We start from the raw sequence: 23,649 nt of genomic DNA, 5'->3' as shown, positions 1-23,649 counted from the left end.
GAATTTTTTGGAATTCCAGGTCTTTATAAACATCCTGACCTCCCCCATTGGTCTGCAAACAGAGAAAAGTGCTTACAGATTTGCAAGCTCATAAGAACATAACAAAGAAATGGAAACATGCAGAAGAAAGCTAGCTTTTTAATGTATAGGGAACCCATTAGTGATGAATTTGGCAGAGTAATTAAAAATTACATTATTTTTAAAAAAGAGACTTAATTAAGAATAATTTTAAAAATTATTACAGTGGAAAATTAGGTATACTTTAAAAAGTAATAATATCTACCTGGGAACTCGGAATGACCAAAGTGCAGGATATGGGATAACCTAGATGGTTCATCTTCCCTCAGATTTACAAGGTGTCTGGAAGTGAATCACACAAAAGGTGCTAACTGAAGGAGGATTCACCAGGTTCTTCACAGAGGCCTCTGCCCATGTACTCTGGGATCCCTGGGCAGGCCTAAAGGGGAGGATGTGCAGCACCTGACATTGCTATTGAAAGCCCCTGAGGCAGCAGCAGTTCTTGTCTCTTTCCTGAACAGCACTTGGGAGTGGTCTGTGTGCCACCACTGGCACGTGCCATGATTTGGGAAGCTCTGTCCAAAGATTCCCAGTGCCTACTTGGCTGTTAAATAATCACAATCATGCAATTATTTCTGCAGCATTCTCCCATCTCTCTTCTTTTCCCATATGAAAAAGTCCATGCCTTAAATAGACCAAAAATCAAGAAAATATGATATTTATTGCTAAACTTTTACTATTTTCCTCCTCCTTTGGCATTTTTAACTGGCCTGAAGTATATAGCTTCTTCATCTGATGCAGATCATTGATTAAAACAATCCTATTGAACATCTCTCCAGCCTTCTGTGCATGAATGTGAGAAAACCAAAGTCTCTCAGGAATGTTTTCTTCTGAAATTTTCTCTGTGAATTTAGGATTTATGAAAACTACTGGAATGAGTTTTAAAAAAGACTCTGGATCTTTGGGGCCTTTTTGCATTTATTAGGATTGTAATACCAGAGCCAGAGTGAAACAATACTTAAGTACCTTTGTGAAACACTGTGCACAGATAGCAGTAATGAAAGATAATTCTAAACAGGATAATGTGGCTGCAGTGCATCATAGTCTGGATCAGAACTCTTGCAATATTTTCAAGTGCTATGATACTGCTGGGGCTTTTTTATGAAAGTGCAAAACATACCACAAGTTTAATTTAATTTATCTGGCCATATGTAAATCAATAGTTTCCACAACGGTGTCTAATCCTCGTTAACAGAAATGGATCAGTTTATCCCTTAGGAAGGTGAGTAGGTGCCTGGCAGCTGCATAGATAACAACAGTCTTGCTTTTACTAATAATATTTGGGGTGATCACTTGACATCATATTTAAGTCACTACACAACTCCATCGACTCATCCCGCAATTCATCTCTTATCAACATAAAGAAGATGAATTTCACACAGACTATTCATCGAGGCAACAGCTGGGACTGGCTTCATGTCCCTTGTCACTACTTCCATAGATGAATTGCTGTAACATCGGTAGCACCTCTTATCAATCTATTACCATCTGGTCAAGCATTGCCAAACCAAGATGGACATGTTGCAATGGAGATTGTTTAGATCCAGCTTTGCTCAATTAATTCCTTAATTCTATCTCCTCATTTCACCTTAATTCCATATGTTAATACAGGGTCCGTGTACCAGATTGCAGATTTTCTTCTGAGCGCCTATCTCCCCTGAGTTAGCTAGATGTTCACAGCATTTTGAGGTGCAAGTAATTTTTTTGTTTTCAGTTGGTGCTAACTGGAGTAATTGGCTCAGTGGCGAATCGCCGGTTTCATTAATCTAGTGGGGATAGCATATAGGGGATAATACAGAAAGGATTATGTAAAAGATTTGTATCTTCAGGAAATACTGGCTTCCACAGTGCCTGATGATTAACAATAAGCTACTGTCTTAGAGCACCTGGCTGCTTTGCAAAGTAGTCAGTTAGAGCGACTTGATATGCAAAACACCGAAGCTAATCCAGTCAGACAATCCTTGATCGCTTTGTGACTCCTCAGGAAAATAAGTAAAAGAATGTTCCTTGGTGCATGTCTTCTAATAACCTAATGAAAGGCACTGCAGGTTGGTTAAACTGCAATCTTCTAAATATTTTATTCCTGTTTCCATTCTGTTCCTAAAGCAGGAACAGATTCATTACTGCTCTGTAGGGACTGTCTCCTTGGGCATTTCCTTGCCATTGATTCCTGTTTCTCTAAAACAGGCTCTTAGTCTCCATTCCTTTCACTTTCTGCTGTTCCATCCTCTGTTTAGTTCAGCTCATTATTTTGATGCTGTCCTTCTCCTTCCTTCTAAAACATGAAGATCACCTTCTCTTCCTTGACCTGCTCATCGCCCTACACAAAGCCCTATTAAATTCCCTCCCTCCCACAGAGCCTCCTCCTTCTGAATCCTAGAAAAGCATCAATTCAGGAGGAGCTATATTGAAAAGAAAATGAGGTAGCAAAAATATATGTGTGACAGAAAAATATAAGTAATTAGTAGTTATAACAGAAAGGTTTCAGGTGAGCCAAAATCAATATAGCATCCAAAAGGTACATAAGCTATTAAAAAAAAAGAAAACGAAATACAGCATGAATTTTTAGAGACACATTATCCCTCTAATTTTTTTTTCCTTGTTGTGTAGCCACTAGTTGTTATGTGGTCTCTGGGAAAAAATGACTTTGCCAAAATCCTCAGGCTTGTCTGTTCTCTTCTGTTTTTGATTCAGTGTTGTGATCCAGAGAAGTACTAAAAGCTAGAGGGAGATTATATGGCTCCTGTATCCATTACAGGACCATCTCTAACCTTTGTAGTTCAAACTGTCCAGTAGAACTGAACAACTGAAGCATCACCATATCTACCAACTGCGAGCTGTTTTTTAATAATAATCGTAATAAATCAAGATTTTGTTACTCATTCCATGCTGTGCTGTAGCATAGGCCCGTAACTGCATTTACGCCACAGATCTTAATCCAGCCTCTGTGAGAAGCAATTTGTTGGGGATTTCAAAACATCCGCTGAGATCATACTAGAGTTTAATGCAGAAAACCTCTCATAATCCCTCTCAAAACTTGAATATGGAGTTATTTCTGGAGCTCATGCTTCTTTTGGAGAGTTCGAACAGTACGTTAAAAACAACTGCAGTGCAAGCTGAATGTGATGAGGGAAGGGTTGGGAGCAGCTGCTTCCACAGGCTCACAGAATCCTTTGGGTGCAGCACAGCAAGGCAGGTGAGCACCTGCAAAGACACCTCCTTCCAGCACACTCTGCAAGTGCACAGATATTTGGCCTCATGAATTTAAACTTGGCTTTCAGTGAAGAGGGCCCAAGTGAAGAAACGTGATTTGTAGTGTTTTCTGTTTGCTCACGTCAGGCACCTTTGTTCTGCCAAAAACCAGTGTAGGGTTTACTACCAAAGCAGAAAACAAAGCAAACACGTCTTCCAGTGCTGCCAGAAGCTGGATTCTGAAGAGACTACAGCTACCACAGCAATAACAACAATCACATATTTTAGTACAAATGTGCGAGTGGAAGAAAAAGGCTAACAAAATAATGGTGCAGAATAAAGGAAAAGTACAGACTGCTCATTAAGAGTAGTACATAATGAGGTGTTCCATAAATTTATTCAGAATTTGCTGTGGTAAAACTTCATGAGATATTTCCTGATATTACTTCCACAGTGTAAGGAATTACAATGACATTTTGAAGACTCGTTCTAGGTTAAGAGAACCAAAGAAATGAGGTAAAGCAACTTCTTCAGCTCAGTGCCTGCATAAATTCCTTAGGGAATGGAAATGCATTTTCCAATGCCACCTAGCTGAGGCTCATTAAACATTCATTTATTAATTCTGTGTTTTAAGAACACTGATAGCGGCAATCTACCAATCATGAACACATGATGCAGACAAATTAAGAGTTATACTGATTACACTTGTAAAGAAAAATGAGAAAAAAATCACCATCTGCATTTTTAAAAGTACATTATAGAAATGTAAAATCTTACATTATAAAAATGAACCAAAACATATCTAAATATTAAATAATGCCATCAAACACATACTGCAAAAACCTTCACACCTAATCAAAAAGCAAGCAAGATTTCTCTTTAGGCAAGGCAGATCTTTGCTTTGGGATGACATTGCTCTCTTGAAGTACTCTGTAGAAACTGAGGGGACCTGTCATCTTTAAGGTGAACCATATTTAAAAGAGGCTTTTTCATTTGAATTTTAATATCCAGGATATTAAAATATTAAAGGATTTTTAAAGAAGCTCTAAATCACAGAATCATAGAATCATTTAGGCTGGAGAAATTGCTCTTAAATCATGGAGTCCAACCACCAACTCAACACTGCCAATCTCACCCTAAACCAAGTCCCCAAGTGCCACATTCACACAACTTTTAAATACCTCCAGGGATAGATGACTCCACCACTTCCCTGGGCAGCCTGCTCCAACGCTGGATAACCCTTTGATCCTAATATCCAATCTAAAACTCCCTGGCACAACCTGCAGCCATTTCTTCTCATCCATTGTTCAAGATTAAGAGGCATTTTGTCATAAAAAATTATAAAATTATGTATTACTTCTCTTCCCTCATTTTGCCTAATGGCATAGTATTTAGCTGCTAAAATATACATAAAGACTTTTTTTGACATTGCTGGGTATCATGAAGCCCCCTTAGACCCTGACAAAACTGAACATCAATTTAGTTGCACTGTGAAAGCAGAAGAAAGTTATGATATATTGTGGACCCCTTGTTTTCTTATCCTATATAACGAAATGTGAGCTTTTACTTAAAAGATCTGATCCCTGAGCACTGCTCAGATTTATCTGCAGCAATTTAAAGGGTAATGACTCCAGCTGCCAAAAATTACTCTTACAACAGATGCAATGGAGCTGGCAATGGGTCTGTTCCTTAGCTGCTGTACTTTACTTCCCCACCAGCTATTAATGCACGCTGAAATGACCCCCAGGGCTTCTCTCCCCTGGCTCCCTCAGGCTCTCCTCCTACCAGATGCTTGAGTCTCTTCACCGTCTGTGGGGCTGCTCCAGGACCTGCTCCAGTGTTCCCATGTGCCTTAGTACTGAGGAGCCCAGAACTGGACACAGCATCGCCAAAGGGGTCTGACCAGTGATGAATAAAAGGTTCAGAAGGTTTGAACAAATCTAAACCAGCACCCATGGTAATACTTTAAAGGTTATTTAAAGAGAAAGTATAATTTTTCTTAAAATGGGGTCTAGAGACCTTGCTAGTACTTTCCATAAGGTCTTGTGGAGTTCATTCCCAAGATGGGGTTTAAGCCAATTTTTAATCCACACTTTCTGATTTTTCTTTTGGGGTGTAAGGTTTACAGAAAACTGCTGTCATTTTTATTCCCTTAGCGCAACACTTCCAGTTTGCTTGCGGGAGGCAGAACCAGCACTGGGCTTGTAACCACACTTGGGAAGCTCAGGACCACAGGGTTTACTTTCAACTCTCAGCTATCTTTTAAATAACTTTTATTTAATCCAGTCTAGTCTGTTTCTCCGGATCTTTGGTGGTGGGTTTTTGATGGTTGCTTGAACATAAACCCAGCCCAAATTGAGATCAACAGGTCAGCTAAAGAATTTAACACTGATTTTACCTGGTTGAAAAATCATTTTTAAACAATTATCTATGGAACTCTGAACTGGCAGTCTTCTGAACTTTGCTGGCCTTACTAATGCACATACCCCACTGCCTTTAACAATCAAGGCGAGTCAGGGAGTATTTATTTATCTGTAAGGAAATACAGGAAGATCTGACAGAATTCAACATGACAGTGCTGCTTTCCCTGGCAAGCTATATTTGCTGGCTATTGGAGTAGGCAGTTTAGATGAAAACATCTGAAATCCATTAAGTTGGATTTTTGCAATTATTGTATTTTTGCAATTATTGTATTTTATGTATTTTCTTTCCAATGAGATGTTAAAACAAAGCAGAAAAATATTAACAATAAATGTTACATTCTCTTTGGACAAGAGAGGCCACAAACAGAACACGTACTCCATGGCACTAGGTATGCAAAAAATTCCAAACATTATTTCATTTCTGCTTTTGCCTGGTGGCAAATAGCCTGATGGAAACCTTAAAGGCCGACCATGGAGAGAGGGCATACTTAAAAGCAGGCAGATAAAGCTGACATGTATGTGTACTTAGCCAGCTTAAATGCTCAAATAAAAATGGTATGTTCCTTACAAGAGGGAAGGTAATACTTCAGCAAACTGCAGGTGACTCAGAAAGACAGGGAAGACCAAGCAGTAGATGTAAGGAATCCAAAACATGCATGGGAAATGCTGGCAGCAGCAAACACTAAGATTAAAATTTCAAGATTACACAGTGTGTGTGTAGCCACACAAGACCACTGCAGCTTTGCAGAGGCTGGCTGTGTCAACATTACAGTTCTAAACATTTCTCATTCTGAGGAAGAAACTGCAGATGTTTGCTGCTCAAATTAGAGATTACCACCCCTCTCTAATAATGTATATGTATGTATGTAACCAAGGAAAATGAGAAAAGGAAAGAAAGGAGCTGAGTCTTTTCTTAGGACTTGGAAATTCAAACAGGAGAGCAGCTATGAAATGTTCTAGTCTTGACATGTACTCTATAGATAAAAGTAACGATGTGAGAAAATTACGTAGGAAGAGAATGGAACAGGCATAATGGAATGTGTCTTGTCTTGAGTGCCTCATACTTTTTGCCCCAAAACTGTGGGAAATTTGATACCTACACATACTAAAATTGGGCCATGGGCAAGTTAAAATTTTATACGATGTTGATAATAATATTAATAGTAATAATACAGTTACTATAATAATTAATATTAAATAATTGCAACAATATATGGTATGCTCATAAAGAACAGTGCAGATCACTGCAGAAAAGCATTTTCCAGAAAAACTGTGGTTTGAGTTTGCTTCTACTTTTTTTTTGTCTGTGTAAACACAGTCAGGGAGGGGTACATCTAAATGGTTCCATCCCAAACATGGTGCAGTATCACGTGTAAGGAGAAATTTTTATTTCCCATACAAATGCCAGTTGTCCTTCTTGGAAATTCTTTAATGTTAGATCTCAAAACACAGAAATTTTTACCAGTTTAAAGGTTCATTCCCTTCCCCTCCATAGAACTACCTAAATGACAACTTCTTATATCAGAGAGGATGTGAAGGGTTAAAAGGTACATATGCTTATATTTGTTTTCTATATCTGTCTGCAGGTTATGTTCACATTCCTGGGATGATCTTTCTTTTGGAAATCTTTGATGCTGTCATGTTGGCTGTGATACTTTGTTAATAAACCTCAAACACTTGTCTGTGTGTTAAACAGCTGCTACAAGACCCTACAGCCTTTAGGAGTGTGTCTAATCCTTATAAACACAGGCACTCTCCTTAAAAATGCACAGTTGAAGACTCCTGGAAAGAAGAGTTCAGACGAGCAGACCCTCCCACTTCTTTATTAACAGATACTCAGATTAATATCAAATAAATTCAAGTAAAAGGTCAAAGAAAAGAGACAGGATGGGATTGATGCCTATTTATAGCTCACGTCACCCTAGGAGAGAGCACAAAAAGGGCAGCAGTTCTCGTGCTTTACCCCAGCTATACGTGGAGGTTCTGCCACCCACCCGGGGCTTGGCAGGGGCTTCGGGGCACCGGGTTTTGGCACTGCCGCCCCTTTGGGGTGACTTTTCTGGGGCGGGGGAGCGGCTGTGACAGCGGCTCTGAGAAACCGAAACAACCGGCACCGCCTTCACAGGCTATTCACCTGAAGGAAGAGAGCGAGTTTTCCTTCCCTCATCCCGCTCCCTTTTTTCCTCACATCTGGGTGCGTCTCTCCTGACCCACATTCGCGCCCCTTGCGCTCTCCTGAGAGCGGCAGCAGGGGGAGGAGGAAGAGCGACAGCGCGCCCGCCCATGCTGCAGGTTTGGGCGGTAGAAGAGACTCACTCGACTCCCCGGGGTCGTTCTGGCGGCGGCAGGAGCCGGAGCTGGAGCATCCAAATAATAACTTCTTCTCCCGCACAGCTGCGGTTTCCCGCGGTTTTCCTCCGGGGAGTGTCCGCGAATGCAGAGCGCCGGGCTGGGGGCCCGCTGTTCGCATTGGGTTTCTTTGATTCTTAAAAAAAACCCCAAAATAACCACCCCAAAAAAACCCCCAAAAACCCCTTCTCCAAAACTACCACTCCCAAAAGAAAAAGAAAATTGCTTCAGGCAATAAACTTCAGTTATTTAACAACTACAGAACTCAGCCCTACTGAGGCCACGTCTGGAGGGCTGTGTCTGGTTCTGGGCTGCTTAGGACGAAAGAGACAAGGAGCTACTGGAGGGGGTCCAGGGAAGGGACACAAAGATGTCGAGGGGTCTGGAGCATCTCTCTTACGGAGAGACTGTGGGAGCCGGGGTCTCTTCAGTCTGGAGAAGACCGAAGGAGATCTCATTAATGCACATAAATATCACAAAGGTGGGTGCCCAGAGGATGACGCCAGACTCTTTCAGAAGTGCCCAGCGACCGGAACAGGAGTAATGGCCATAAGCTAAAACACTAAAAGTTCCACCTCAGCATGAGGAAGAACATTATACTGAGGGTGGCAGAGCACTCGAACAGGCTGCCCAGGGAGGACTCTCCCTCTCTGCAGACATTCCAGACCCACCTGGACGTGCCACCTGCTCCAGGTGACCCTGCCTTGGCAGGGGGAATGGATCGGATTATCTCCAGAGGCCCCTTCCCTACCAGTGAATACTGCAACAGTCTGGGACAAGTTATTGCGCAAAGCCTCCAGACCGTCCGGGCCCAGCGGGCGCTGCATCTTCACAGGTGAGCAGCGTCCCGGGGGATGAGGGGGAGAGCGCGGCTCCGGCTCACCTGCGCTCACCTGCGCTCACCTGGGCGTGCGCAGCCCGCGGCCCCCGCCCCGCGCCGCGGCCCCGCCCGCGCCCGGCCCGCGCAGGCGCTCCGGGGGCTCCGCGCTGTCATGGCGGCAGCGAGCGGCAGCGCCGGCAGGAAGGAGATGGGGCTGATCGGGACCGCGCTGTGAGGTGGCGGCAGCAGCGGCGGCGGCAGCAGCGGCGGCTGGAAGTCGAGGCACCTCTGTGCGGGAGGAGTGGCGGCCGGCGCAGCGCAGCCCGCAGCCGGGCAGTGCAGCTGCCTCCCGGCCCCGGAGCCGCGCGTCGGGCAGCCCGCGCCCCCTGCGCAGCCCGCGGTGAGTGCGAACTTGGCGGGGCGCTGCACCTGCCCGTGGCCGTGCCCCAGCAGAGCCGGGGCCGCGGCGGGCAGCAGCCGGGCGGGAAGGAGGAACGTGTTCCCTCTTGGTAAAAAGAAAAAAAAAAAAAAAAAGAGAAAAAAGCAGATTAAGCCCTTGAGGTGGGGGCTCGGAGCACGGCGGGTCCGGGAGCACTTCCGCGGGGAGAGGCGTGAGCGCTCCCAGGGCGGCTCCCGGCGGGCGCGGGGCAGGGGCCGGGAGTGCGGGCTGTGGGCAGCGCCGGACGGAGCGCGGGCTGAAACACACCTCGGGCTGTCCTTCAGGGCTGCGAATACCTGCCCGAGGGCAGCGCTGTGACAGACGCCTCCTGCCGAGGAGAAAGCCGCGATTCCGAGGGCGCGTCCTCCCCGCCCGCCTGACACCCTCCCCCGCCGGACTCCGCTTTTCTCGGGAACCGGAGCTCAGGGGAAGGAAGCAGAGGGCCGCCGCTCACCTTCCCGGCTGACCAGGGCTTCCCGGAGCGGCGAGCGTGTGGAGCTGGCGCTGGAAGCCGTAGCCTGCGGTGAGCTGGCCATGGCGAGTGAAGGCAAACAAGTTGTTCAGCCAACAGGTGATGATGGAGGAGGAGGAGCGGGAAAAGAAGGAAATGCTGCTGAAGGGGGAAGTGTGCTGCAGCCTTTGAATCCAGGAGTCCCCATCCGAGGCATTAAGATGAAATTTGCTGTGCTGACAGGACTGGTGGAAGTTGGTGAAGTGTCCAACAGAGATATAGTCGACACTGTGTTTAACCTGGTAAGTTGATTGCCTGAATGAGGGGAAAAACAGCACGGGTGTGCAGAAGAATCGGCAGGTTTTTTGTTGCTATTTTTCTGTTAATATTTTTTGCATGTTTACACTTTCACTATGCTGGATTTCAACCGTGTTCTCTTTGCGTACCACAAAAGCTGGGGAAAAAGCATATGAGCCTCTTTATAGACATTCTTATACTTGAATCAGCTGTAAGCATCCTCCTCCTTAGTTTTTCTCAGAGAAATTGTTGCTTTATTTAGAAATGAGAAGTGTATTGTTATGTTTAAACATTTAACAGGTGTATTCAACAAGAAAGTTAAATGTTAATTTAGTAACTCAAGCTGTCATCAAAAAGCACACACTGTTTTAAGTCAAAGCAGTTTTTCAAAGATGTTTACATCCCTTCTTGCTTCCTGTTGGCTTTGGAAGTAGGTAGAACTTTCATGTTCCATGTGCAGGGGTGAGGGAGTAGTTCATTCAAACATGTTTTACACGGTCTGTTTTTTTTGGGAACAGTAGAATATGGTTTCAGTGTCCTTTTTTAAATTAATGAATTAGGGATTCAGCTGCTATTTTTTTAATGCTGTGTGGCTGTATCTAATATTTCATAACAGATCTCACTAAACATTGAGGATACAACTTTTCCTTGTTGAAACTACAAATTTAATATATACCGCTGAACTTTTTGGGCCAATTGCTTTAAATTACCTAATTTAAAGCAATTAGACTAGTAAGTAATGTTTCCATGATGCAGGAGATCAAATATTAGGAGAAAAACCCTCAAGTTTGCAAAGATACTCTGCTATTACCAGAGGTCTAAAACATCTCTAAAAACAATTATCGTCCCTCCTTCTTCCTTTGGGTGAGCAGCTCTGACTCCAAAACAATGTGGTTTCTGACAAACCAGGAAGTGAGAGCATTTAATAATTTAAAGCTCAGTAACACGAAAAGTTGAGGCAAAAGTCATACTGGTTTTTTATGCTGTTTGCATTTCGGTTATTTTGTTTTTTATATTCTTTGCTACATGCAAGTTTCAGTGGTCACTAAATATTTGTGTGCAGTGTCTGTTTCATGTTTTTCGGTGTTATCATCTTGGGTTGTGATAAATATTTGTCTTGGAATATTTTTGCATTAACAGTGTAGTGCCCTAGATTGTTTGGATGAAAATCTCAATACAGGGGAATGGCAGTAGTGACAAAAATAAAGTGCAAATCAGAGGTTTCATGGATGCTTGAAGTATGAGGAAGTGATTAAAGGTACTTGGAGTCCACTTGACAATGTCCTGGACTAAACAGAGTGCTCACATATATGGACATGAGGTTCAAAAGGAAATTCTGGTGAATAATTTGGAATTTGGGACACTTGTGTGAGGGGAAATTGTTCATGAATGTGTTAAATTTTACTTGGTTTCTAGTGTAGCCTTTTGAGTGGCGTGCTGGAGGTGTATTTTATGGCAGCAGTGAAAGAGGTTCAGCAGAATAATTAAAAATTTAAAAGCTCCTTGATTCCTGTGATTCCTGTTCTGCTCCATTTTGGAGAAAAGAGGAGCAGAACCTTCAGTGTGGTTTAGAGTACGCTTGATTTTAGATTAAGAGGTCTGGAGAATTTGACCTGTGGACTGCATTTTCTTGGATCTTCATTTCCCAGATAGACAGAGGAGAGTTTCTGGCATTGGAAATTTTTGAAACTGTGTTCTCACTTTTTCTACAATTGAAACAGCAACCCTGACCTCTCTGAGAAGATTCCTCAACCATTTCAGCACACCTGCCTACATGTGGGAGGCTAAAGGTCATGATTGTGCCCCACATTGTTTTATTAGCTGATGGGTATCATGACACAGCCAACAGTTTGGTAGTAAGGACACTTTACCTGGATATGTGAGAACAAAATCCAAATTTTGGAGCAATAGCAAAAACAGTAGGCCCCTTGATTTCTTTGAGACCTAGGGAAGCATCAGCTAGCTGGCAAATCCGGTATTTTGGAAGATACTGAAATGCATGAAAAATCAAACCAGCCAACAAATTTGTAATTTTTGTTACAGAAAGCCATTATTTTCTAGATTTTTTTTTTAAATAAAGACTGTGAAGCTGACTTTTTGATGTAGCTTTTTGGGATATGAGGGATATGAAGTCTCCCTTCAAAGCGTTGTTCATTCATCTGTCACAGAGTTCTGCCTTTGTTAATTTGTTACCTGTGACCATTTTGTCAGTTAATACCTCTGAAATCACACTGACCAGAATTTGAGGTGTGCCAAGTAGTGGTTAGCAGTGGTGTACTTGGTTTCTTCTGTGTGGGTGTACAGAAAATCTGTAACTTTTATCTGAAAAGGTGACTCTTAGCTCTGGCTTTTCTGGTAGTTTGTTTCCCAATGGATCTGGGAGCATTTCCTTGGGTGTGTGCAGGTTGAGCAGGGGGTATGACAATCACGCCCTGATCTGCTGTTGCCTGATGGGGTTAAGCCCTGTCTCTCCTCCTGTTTGGTTTCATTCTGTGTGGTGAGTCACTGCTGCAGTCACCAGGGATGGGAGCAGAGATCTGCTAGCCTGCTTCTCAGGATTTGGAAAGAAGACACCTGCGCTATCTGGGGTTTTATTTGGTCACTATTTTGAGGCATCTTTAGACCAGAGTGCAAGGAGGGCTGGGCAAATCTGAGTGGAAAGGTGGCCTAGCATATTTATTCTTTATGGCATAATCATCCTAAAAAGTGGAGAGATTATTTTTAAAACAGGGATGTTAGGTGCCCTAATTTGAATTTCCTGAGAAAACATGTTGCTCTTAGTTATGCCCTTCCAACTTGCTGTAGCATAAAGAGGTTTTCAAGAGAAGACCAAAGTGCTGTCTTGGTGTTTCTCATCTTTAAGAGATGATCGCATTCTATATGTGAAAGACTCAGGAGGTCAAAAATCTAAAGTGCACAGTAATTGATCTGCTGCTTACTAAAGAAATGTAAGCCTCTGTCGCTCTGATTACTCGAGCAAATGAGTTGTTCACTTCAGCAGTGTTGGATCTTGGAGAGCCACCTCTGACATATTCTCTGTCCAGCAGTGTAACAAAGTGCTTAATGAGCTCACTTCTAGCATCAAAACTCTACTAGTTTCATTTTGTTGTCTTTGGAAATTCTACTCCTAGAAACATACAAGATGATGTGCTTTGTTTTGGTCTGTTTTATCAATGAACACAGCTTCCCAGCCCATGTTGAATGTGTCTGTGTATTTCTGCACCGCTTAAACTTGAAGAGGGAAATAAGAGCTTTCAAGAAACTGATTATTCTGTGGACAACTTTGAAAGCACATTCTTGTTCAAGTATTAATCTGTTCTGATATTTTTTTAGACAGACTAAGCTAAACTATGGATATATATTCCTCATGCAGTGTGAATTTTATTTTTAATTGACTTTGGGCAGCAATAACTCCTTTAATTTCCTTTGTATACAAATCAGGTGAACTCCTGTTCATTACCTCATATTTGCCCCCCTTTGTTTTTTAAAATTAAAAACCCTCCTGGTTGGAGAAGATGGTAGAATGAAAAACTAAATTACTTACAGTGGGATCTGTTACTAACTTAAAATAGCTCTAAGCCAGTTTTGTTTAAAAAAGCTTTAGTGCTTCAATTTGTTTTATTGATTATGGTATAGATTGTTACTTGATTTGGCTCGATTTTTTTCCCCCCAGTCTGCGTCGCAAAGCCTTTTTTTTTTTTTTAATTTCTCTTTGGTGAAGAGAATGTGCAGTTGTTTCTGATTCTGTTCATGGATTATGAGATTCTCACCAAGAGTGACAAAGTGCAAATGAGAAAGAAATGCAAGTTTTTATCACCTTTGGCAGAAAAATAATGGGATCTGAGGAGCAGAGGCTTAAATTGCTTTGTAAATTTAATTTGTCAGCTCTTTCACTTCTGCCAGACAAACTAAAACCACAAACAAAAAAATCAAAATAACTTTAAAAAATTCTTGCAGATTATTTTCCTGCTGATACATCACATTTCTAATTTGGATGGTTTTGGCACACTAATGCAGCTGCAATGCTGTAACTCATAATGGTTTTAGTCAAATCTGAATTCCCCTTTTCTCATCTCTTGTCACAGACTTATTTTGCATGTATCATGTTGTAGAAACCCCGCAAAGCTGATGCTGATAGAATTAAATGTATTGCAGTAGTAAAAATCCACCATAAATGTCTTTATAACAATGCATTCCTTTCATTACATTACTGTATGTTTTCAGCGACTTTATTTTCTACATAAACTTATCAATGCTGATGACAAGTGAGAGTAACTAAGTAGTTCCTGGAATATCACTGAATATTGTGTGTTTCCTAATAGATTCAGTCTTCCTTAGTAGCTTCCCAGTAAATACACCTCTGGCTACAGTTATCCTAGTTCAGTCACTTCTGTCCACTTAAAGTACAGATGATAAGGTAAGTCTGTGGCTTTAGCTGGGTCAGGCTTGTAGGGTTTAAAAAAAAAATCATAGTAAATGGAACAGTCAGCTGTGTTAGAAGTCATGCATGGTTTTTACTTATTGAAGTGATGCATATTGGGGATTTTTTCAGGTGTTGATGCAACTTGGACATTACTTTGTAGTTGGTGGAAATATTGCTCTATGTAGTATATGCAGGAACTGAGGGAAATTTTGTGGTTGGCTGAGAAAAATGTGGAATGTAGCGAGGTGGTAATAGCAGTCTTTAATTAGGCATGCAGCAATGTAGAAGAAAATTGTGTAGGCTCTGAAGAGGAGCTGGTTTGTACTTTGGCTGTAGTATCAACTCACTTCTGTAACTGCAACTTAAAGCGCTATGTAGGACAACAACATATTGAGGACAAAATTTCAAAGACTGCATGGGAAAGTGTTCAGTTTTGCTAACTCTTCCACTAAGTTGCCAGACTTTTATAGCTTCGTGTGTCCAATATGAGATTTCAAGTGTCTGTGAAAGCCTGGAACATGCTTTGTGTTTTACAGCAGTGTTGGCATCTTTTACTGACATTATTAGACTCTGTACAAACATGAAGTCAAAAAAGCAAAGCTGAGCTGTGCATTTATGTTTATCTTGTCTCAATAATGCAAAATTTGTTTGACAATTTTTAATTAGCAGTTTGTTCTACAAGTATGTCTGGTCAAAATGTGTTTATAGCATGGCTAAGAACTCCCTGTTAGAGGGGAACACATCAGTTCAATGACAGATTTTTCTAGGTGGTGTCTGGTAACAGAGGAGAGGGAATCAGGTTTCCATTGCGGTTGCTTTGCTGTCTCTGGGTAGTGTTTTTTGCTGCTTCTGCCAGACAGTCCTGGCCTGGATGGACCATGGGCCTGACCCAGCAGTGCAGAGAGCACAGAAACCTAGGGGCCATATGGACTGGCTCAGGAAAAGCATCTGCGGATTAGGGAATAGAATGAAATTAGTCAAAAGCATCAGGGAAGCAGGTGGATGGCATGTCAAGGTTGCCACAAAGGCTGGATATTGCAGAGTGATACAAAAATGGATATTTATAAATGCATGTTGAATCAGCACACTTTGGTTCACTCCTCCAATAATCTCTTTGAAGATGAGTGTGAGTGAAAAGAAGGCTTTTGAAGTTGCTGTTCTTTTTTGAGGTAGTGTTGGTTTGGTACAGTGTTCAGTACTCAGTGGTTCATCAGGTGTACATTCAAATGCTGAAGTTTGCTGAGAAGTCCCTGCCTTCTGAAAACCATCAAGCCTGATATTTTTTTTGGCATGTGTTATGGATTGAAGTGTGATGAAAGATAAAAATGAGCTTTGTCTGTGGTTTCATTCACTATCTGTATATTTGCTTTACCACCTCTTGGTGAACCTGCACTCATTCTGAGCTGTCTCTCACTTGATGCGTTGCTCTGACCTTTTATTTTTTGCTAGATAAGTTGGCAGCTTAAAGCACTGATAGGTTCTGCCTTCATGCAGTCATCAAGTTCTTTATGAGCCTCAAGGAAGAAACTTTAATCCATTGCACAGATGAAATAAGCTCTGCTGTTTAGTCACTGGAATGTGAAATAGCTTCTTGCTACCTTTGGTGTTTCTGTCTTTTTCTATCTTCTTTAAAAAGATATTCTGTTAAATTCAGTCTTGCATGCATTAAGTTTATGCATGTCTTTTTAAAAACTTCTATTTATTTTAAATGGGTCAATCTGGCAGAAACTTTTTGTTCATAATCACTAATTGCAGTTAGCTAACTTTCTGCTGTTCAAGTGTCTTCCCCAGCCCCCGGAGGCCTTGCTGGCCTCTTCGCAACATTTTGCATAATGGTTTTTGGTATTAGCTTGACCTAATTACTAATGTCCTAATTTAGATTACGTTTCTGCTTTAACTAATTTTGGATTTTTCTGGTGAACTTGATATCAGGCTAGATCATGTAACTGCCCATCCAAAAGCTAGTTTGGCCATTTTTATTTGACTCTGGGAACCGGTCAAGCTTTGTGAGCTTTGGCTGTTTGCCAGAAGTCTGAGGGCTCCATGAATATGGTAAAACAGGATACTATTGCCACCTGCTTTGTGAATGCTCTGATTGGCCAGTGGAGACTGCAGTTTCCAGCATGCAGCGCTCTGTGCTTAGGGCAGATAGCAATCGAGATGCATCTTTGCACAACTGCTGTAATCAAACTCACCAAATGACGATACTGCAGGAGTTGCAATAGTACCTTTCCCTGAGCCACTGGAGGCTTTGTGCTGACACTGGGAGCCTGGAATAATTTGTGAAAAGCTCGTGTGGCCACGGTGCTTTAGATTCCAGAGCTTCACAAATAGGCATAAGTAGTTTCTAAATAGAAACTAATTTGTGGAGAACAAAAATTTAATGATTTAATGCCTTCTGTTGCACTGGATTCCCCTAGTAGCAAGTGGGGAGCTGGGAGCAGCCCAGGGATGATTTTCTTGTTAATAGCTGCCTTGAGAAGATATTTAAATGAGAATTGCTAGTGGGAATAGCATGTGCTCTGTTGCCTCCTGTAAGTGTTCCATGAGTCTGAGCTGCAAGTCTCTTTACTGCAGTCTGCATATGAATAGTTTTGTTGATGTCTTTGTGTTCTGCATATATCTAGGAAAAAAAATCCATATGCATCAATGCAGAAAATTCAGATTATTTTTTGTGTGACTGAAAAGCTGGAATTGAATTGTTCAGGCAAAAACCTCTTCTCCTTTGTTGATGCAGCTGAAGAAATCAAGACCTGAAGAGCTTCTGGATTATCTTTCCTTTGCAGTTGGAAATCAAAACCAGAGTAACTCATCTGTTCTAGGAAAGTGTGTTATGTGTGTGTAAGCATTTCCCCCTTTTCCATCAGCAGCTCTTGTCTGAGGTGTGGACAGAAATTACTGAGATAAATTTGCTAAATGGAGCCTATTGTATTTGCCCCACTTAGATACTCTAAATTTCTGTTTGTCCTGGGTTAGCCCTGTAAAACAATAACTGTAAGAATGCATGGGGTGACCTGTAGCTTCTCTCTTTGGGAAAGCCTGAAAGACAAGAGGCACCAGGAAGCAGCAGGTAAGATGATAACTGCAGCAGGAGGGCAATTTCTCTAATAAAAGACCAGCAAAAAGAGAACCAGTAGCATTTCACAGTAAACTGGGAAATGTGTGATTATGGAGTCCAGGATACTGAAGGTTTTCATGGTAAGCCCCTCACAAAGTGGTTCCTTTATCAAACTTCAAACTGTATTTTTGGGTGGGAATTGTACTGGCTGCTTTCCCAAATGTGGTTTGGGTGGGGGTAGGTAAGGAGTGAGATAAACCCTGTTGCTGTAGAACTGCTGAATAAAGGCTTTGCAGATCCTGCAACTTCTAAGTTTTAGTAATCTGTTATTAGAGAAGCTTCTAAGTTGTGCTGTTTTTACTTCTTGGGGTTGAAACAGTATTCCTAAAGACAATTGTTTTGTGCGTGATTATTAATGATCCAGGTGGACCTTGGAATCAATCAGTGCTTTAGAAAACTAACCAAAAACCACCATCACCAAAAAAAAAAAACCCTAAAAAAACAAAACCACAATCCCCTCCCCGCAAAAACCCCCAAACCAACCTGAAAAACAACACACTTTCCCCACCCCCTTGCCCATCAAACCAAACCCAAAAGTTTTTTATGTGGAATTATAGACTTCAGTTACAAAAAATATGGCCAGTGATACAGAAGTAGAATTGCTGATGAGCCTTAAAACAATGCCATTGAGGGGAGGATAAGAATCAAATGACTAATGTTGTGAATGGTGCATGACTGTTAAATAAACAAATGGAAACTATTAGTCCAGTCAGCATCTGCCTCCTGCTAATGTTTTTGTTGAAACTAAGCATGTGATTTGTCTCTAGTTGTGGTTGTGAACTTGATTGAAAAGAACTTGCAAGCTTTTTTTTTTTTCTCCCTATATAATGGGAGCTTACTTATACTGTAGGATTTGGTTCCAGTGTGTAATTCAGGTGCCCTAATGCCTGGCTTTTAATGGAGTATAAAACTGAGTAACTGTGATTGCATTGTTTTAGAATGTATTTTGAACCATCAAACGTGAGATGGGGAGATGTGTGTTTTTAATATATTGCTGCTGTTATAGAATAGGAGAACAGCTGAGATAGTGGGAGTGGATTTTTCAATTGGAATTGCATAAGATTCTCTGTCCAATCTATAGCTAAAGGTCACCTTCTGAAGCTATGATGTCTCTATCACTTCAAATGTGCTTGTTTTAAACAGGGTAGCAGTGGTGCTCAACTCAACAGTGAAGTGAAAACAGTTCTCAAGATCAGAAAGCGTACCAATGGTTTCCCATCCTTATATAAATCAGTAAATGCTTATGAGGAAATTATTGCCATGTTTCCTTGCCCATTTCTACCTCAAAAGTAAGGTCCAATCTTGTGCCACATTAGATTGTCCACTGCCTAACATCACACTGGGACACTGCTTTGTCCTTTCTGTGCCCCCTTGCCTCCTCTTCCATGACCTGGTACCTGCTGCCTTCATCCTTGGCTGCAGAAATGAGTCTGAGCACCCACTGGAATCTGTAGCTGGCTGGGAATCTGTGAATGCCACTTGTGCTGCAGTTGCTGTGGATCAGTTGATTGGCAGGAGCATTGCCTTGGGGACATGTTTATTCCATGACTCATCTGCTGAAGACTTGTGCCCTTCCTCTGTACTGCTTTTAAAGAGGAATGTATAGGGCTCTTTGGGAGTTTTGCTGATTTGGTAAAGTCTCACCTTTGCAGGAAGTGAAAGCCACCCTTATTTCTCCCCTTGGCAGGAGGAGATTCAAATTGCCATTTGTGAGGATTGAGGATGCTGTGAGTGACTTGTAAAGGATCACTTGTAGCACCTCTAATGCAAAGACTAGGCTCATACACAGAAAAAAAAAAAAAAGCCACATTAATGAGTATGGGGAGAAGGCACAGAAAGAAGCAAATGTCAGACCTTGTGGTTAAGATGTTTGAATAAGGTTTTCTAGTTGCTCATACATGACAGGGAAGGTTTGGAGCTGGATTTCTTGCCTGCATGTTAGGACTTTACGAAAGATTTCTTTGTAATGTACCAAATCCTGGCTTCATTCCTGGAAAGTGCATTATTTTCAGGTGAAGGGCTTTGTCCGGTTACTGAGATATCACTAGAGTTGTTTAGACATAGTTCAAAAAGATAGAATTTAGATGGCAGAAACTTGGATTTCCTGCTTCATGATGGTGCTGTCATTTTTCAGGTAAGTGATATCCCCATTTCCAACTGGATCATGAGGAAATTGAAAAAAATGTCATATAACACTTCTTGATACAAGTTAGTGTAGCGTTTTTTCTGCCCCCTCCTCCAAAAAAAAAGTCATGTGGTGAAAATAATTTTCATGTTGTCAGATGATGTAGGTGACTGTAACAAGCAAACTTGTCAGTTCAGGCTTACCTTCAGCTGGGTTTTGTGCGTGCAAATTGAGAAACCTGGAGTACTGGATACAAAGTGGAAATGGAGGAGAAACCCCTGAAATTTTATTTGAGTGCTGAGTTAGTCTTGATGTCTTTGTTGCTGTTCTTTAAAGATGGATTTGTCTGTAGGGATTCTTTAATTAGGTATGCAAAGAGTAGTTTGGATCTCTTTCATTCTAGGCATACGAGTAGAAGTTTGGGGGAGCAACCAAGCTGCCCAAAGAAATTGTCATAAAATAACATCACACATGAGCAGTTTAGTTTAATCACTGTAATTGTGCTGTTATAAAACCTGATTATAAACTATTTGTTTCAAATTCAAGCTTCTAGATTCAAATCCTGACTATCTAAATATCACGATCTTGTCACCATCTGGCCTGTTAGGAAAGTTGTGGCAGACTGGTGAAGTTACCAGTTACTGGAAAATGGGAAACAAAACTCCCAGTGTTAAAAGAAGGAAAAAAAGGAAGAGCCCAGGAGATTCCAGACTGTTCAGTTTCACCTCTGTGCTTTACAGGATCATGGAACAGATGCTCCTGGAAATTGTGCTAAGGCACATAGAAAATAAGAAGGTGATTGGTGAGAGCCAACAAGGTGTCACTAAGGGCAAATCAAAGGGCCTGACAAATTTGATTGCCTTCACTGATGGGGTTGCAGGTGGATGAGGGACGAACAGCTGATGTCATCTGTCTGGACTTGTGTGAAGCATTTGACACAACATCCTTGTCTATAAACTGGAGAGGCCTGAAATTGATGGATGGGGCCACTCACAGGATAACAAATTGCCCAGAGAAGTTGTGGATACCCCAGCCCTGGAAGTGTTCAAGGTCAGGTTGGATGGGACTTTGAACAGCCTGGTCTAGTGGAAGGTGTCCCTGCCCATGGCAGAGGGGATGGAACGAAATCTCTAAGGTCCTTTACCACCCAAACCATTTGATGATTTTGTAATTCTTGGTTCATCTCTATGGGAAAACCCGCTTTCAAGTACACAGAAGTGCCAGAAATTTAAGCTTAATTTACACGTGATGGCACGGGAGGGAGAGTTATTTCAGTGGCTTTTGGCTTGTGCCATCTCTGTCACGTATTGTTTAGTGTGTGTTTTCATTTGCTCTGTAGTGTGACACTGTCCTGTAGCTATTGCTGACACGTGGGGTTTAATGAGTGTTTCATGCCTCATTCCTGCACTTGTAGCTGAATTCCAGTATCATCCTGAACAGGATATTTGTGTGTTTCAGTGTAGTGATGCTGCATATTACTTACCATAGAACTGGTCAGACACAGGCTTAGTTACCATTTTGCATCATGCATGATACCTACTGTGCAAAATAGCTTTTTAGCTTTGAAATGCAGTGTGTCTTCTGTGGGTTGGCAGTGCATTTGAGTTCTGTAGCACTGAGTGATCTTGATGCTTCAATTTCCAGTTAAAGTAGGTATATGGGGAAGGAGGTGAACAGCTTTAAATGCTCATTTATAGTAATTTTCCAGCTGGATGTTCAACTCCTCAGCTTCTAAGAGTCAGCTTTAATATTTCCTATAGCTCTATTGCTCACATAGATGAGGCTAGAGTTGTAGTTAGAATTCTGTTTCTCAACTCTTAAGGAGTTTTGTTCACCAAGGATGCTTCTAAATGGGTTTGTTTGCCTGTGACCTTACCATGCAAATTGGAAAGAATACTTGAATGCACATATGGATTCTTAAAACAGGTATTGATCATTATAACAATGGGATCGATGCAGAGTAAAGGATTTCTCAATTGCAGTAATTGTATGTGCAAATTTCTATATTAAAAGGTGCCTGAACCTCAGTCTTAATATTAAGAATTTTGAAGGCAAAGTTGCCTTTGTTTAGGGAGGTTAATAATTTGGCCAAGAGGAGTATTGCCCATTATGAGCCTGCAAACTAATTCTCTCTGGTTAAATTAACCATGGTGTCAAAGAAAACAGAATAATTAAATGTATGGATGGCAACTATAATTATGAAATATTAGTTATGTGTGATGTAGTTGTGATTTCTATGAGGCACCATGTTCTGTAAGGTATTTATACAGTCAGATGTGTGCTGGAAAAGATGTTGAGATAATTGAGAAGTTGCTCTGAAGAGTCAGTGGTTCATACCTTAAGATTGCTCGGTGTCTTCTCTTTTAAGCAATCTTCAAGGATTTTCTCTGAAGTTCTACCCTTTTTTTGCAGGCCCTATGTGATACTGTGCTCCAGAGACATGTGGGTTCAGCTTTTGGTCACATAGCAACAGATCTGCTGACACACACTCTCTTGCTGCACAGACAGTACTGAAAGCAGGCAGGTTTAGATTAGATGGCAAGAAGAATGTCTTTACTCAGTGGGTGGTGAGGCACTTGCACAGGCTGCCCAGAGAGGTTGTGGGTGCCCCACTGCTGGGGGTGTTCAAGGTCGGGTTGGATGGGGCCCTGAGCAACTTGATCTAGTGGGTGGCATCCCTGTGCACAGTGGGGAGTTTGGAGCTAGGTCCTGTTTATGGCCCCTCCCAGCTCAAACCGTTCTGTGATTCTGTGCTTTCAAAGCAGCAGCAAATGTGTGTTTTCTGCTGGGTGCAGTCAGGCTTATCAAGGAAGTTGAGTTGTAACCTAGAAAAGGAGGACGGTTGTGTTGGGCTTCCTACTGCTTGGACCAGCTGTTATTCCTCCTTGATAATCAAGGAGTATTGAGTCTAAGTACCTGGCTCTAGAGCTGCCTCATTGTGCTTGTTGCATTATGTTTTCATGTGAAGTGTGAATTCCTTTTACATTTACAAGGCAGAAAGGAAAACATTTGTTCCAGTTTGTTGTAACTCAGAATGTGACTTTTCCAATAAATAGCCACACAAACTTTACAGACTGGAATGAAATATTGCAGTTTGAGCAGCACCCGTTGTTCTTCTACTTTGTGTACACATAATTGGTTCTGTTTCATCTGCAAATTCTGTTGTAAGGCAGCTGGAAGCTTGAAGCTGGGTTTTCATTCTGAAGGTGTAACAAGCTGTCCTTCTTATGAAGGGCTGATTTTCTCTTCTCTTCTAATCTCCCCATGTTTTAAACAGGTGGGGTGATTCCGTGATTGTGCAATTATCTGTCAATACATATCAGGATATGCTGCAAGATTTCACTGCTGTTAGCTAAAGTCATGAAACATCCTCTGAGGGGTACTTGCTATGTGTAGGTTGCCATTTAGTTACTTTTTTCCAGTTCATGAGATGGTGTATATGGCAAAAAGTAAAAACCTGTTCAAAAACAAGAAAGTAAAAAGTGAAACTGTCAAATGAGAATGAGAAATTGGGAAACTGTGAAATGAGCTAAACTTTATTGTTCTAAGACAATGTGGATGTCTATTAATCACTTTGTGAACTCCATAAGAGCAGTATTCCTGAAAAGCCACTTTATCAGTAAGATATTGCTGTGCTAATTCTGTCATTGCCTAATATTGGGAAAAAAAAAAAGGAGGTGGGAAGTCTAGTTTTTAAACCATGTAATTTGTGATATGGGTATTTTTTTAGCTGTTTTAACCTGTTATAGCTGTGACTGAAGCTCTTCAGAAAGTAATGACCTAAAACCTGAAATGAGGCTATAGAGATTGAAGCTTCTAACAAGGATCGTATTGCTACAACTTGGCAGTGGTATATGAAGCTGTGATGTTTGGGATTTCTGTCTTGCTGTGGTTGTGACCTGTCCCATAACAGTGACTGTCACTGAAGAAAATT

The 23,649-nt window shown here is 41.6% G+C and overlaps 2 protein-coding genes across 4 annotated transcripts in view; one reads left to right on the top strand and one right to left on the bottom strand.

Annotated features, from left to right (window-relative positions):
- Nucleotides 1-8,287: 8,287 nt before the first annotated feature.
- LOC311152721 (uncharacterized protein) lies at nucleotides 8,288-9,837 on the bottom strand (the record flags this gene model as incomplete). The annotated part of the gene is made up of 4 exons (XM_084204025.1): nucleotides 8,288-8,474; nucleotides 8,946-9,367; nucleotides 9,569-9,708; nucleotides 9,756-9,837. The coding sequence occupies 4 exons, from the start codon at nucleotides 9,835-9,837 to the stop codon at nucleotides 8,288-8,290; spliced, it is 831 nt and encodes a 276-aa protein (XP_084060151.1).
- LRBA (LPS responsive beige-like anchor protein) overlaps nucleotides 9,063-23,649 on the top strand; it is a 363,835-nt gene continuing 349,248 nt past the window's right edge. For 2 of the 3 annotated variants that reach the window (XM_084204142.1, XM_084204143.1), the window contains exon 1: nucleotides 9,063-10,054. In XM_084204142.1, coding sequence (XP_084060268.1) covers nucleotides 9,836-10,054 — 219 coding nt within the window. In that variant the 5' untranslated portion in view covers nucleotides 9,063-9,835. The remainder of the gene's footprint in view (nucleotides 10,055-23,649) is intronic. The other variant, XM_084204141.1, reaches the window with a different exon arrangement.

This window comes from Fringilla coelebs (genome assembly GCF_963513975.1).
Source record: "Fringilla coelebs genome assembly, chromosome: 4".
NCBI lineage: Eukaryota > Metazoa > Chordata > Aves > Passeriformes > Fringillidae > Fringilla > Fringilla coelebs.
This window is presented reverse-complemented; position numbering and strand designations above follow the sequence as displayed.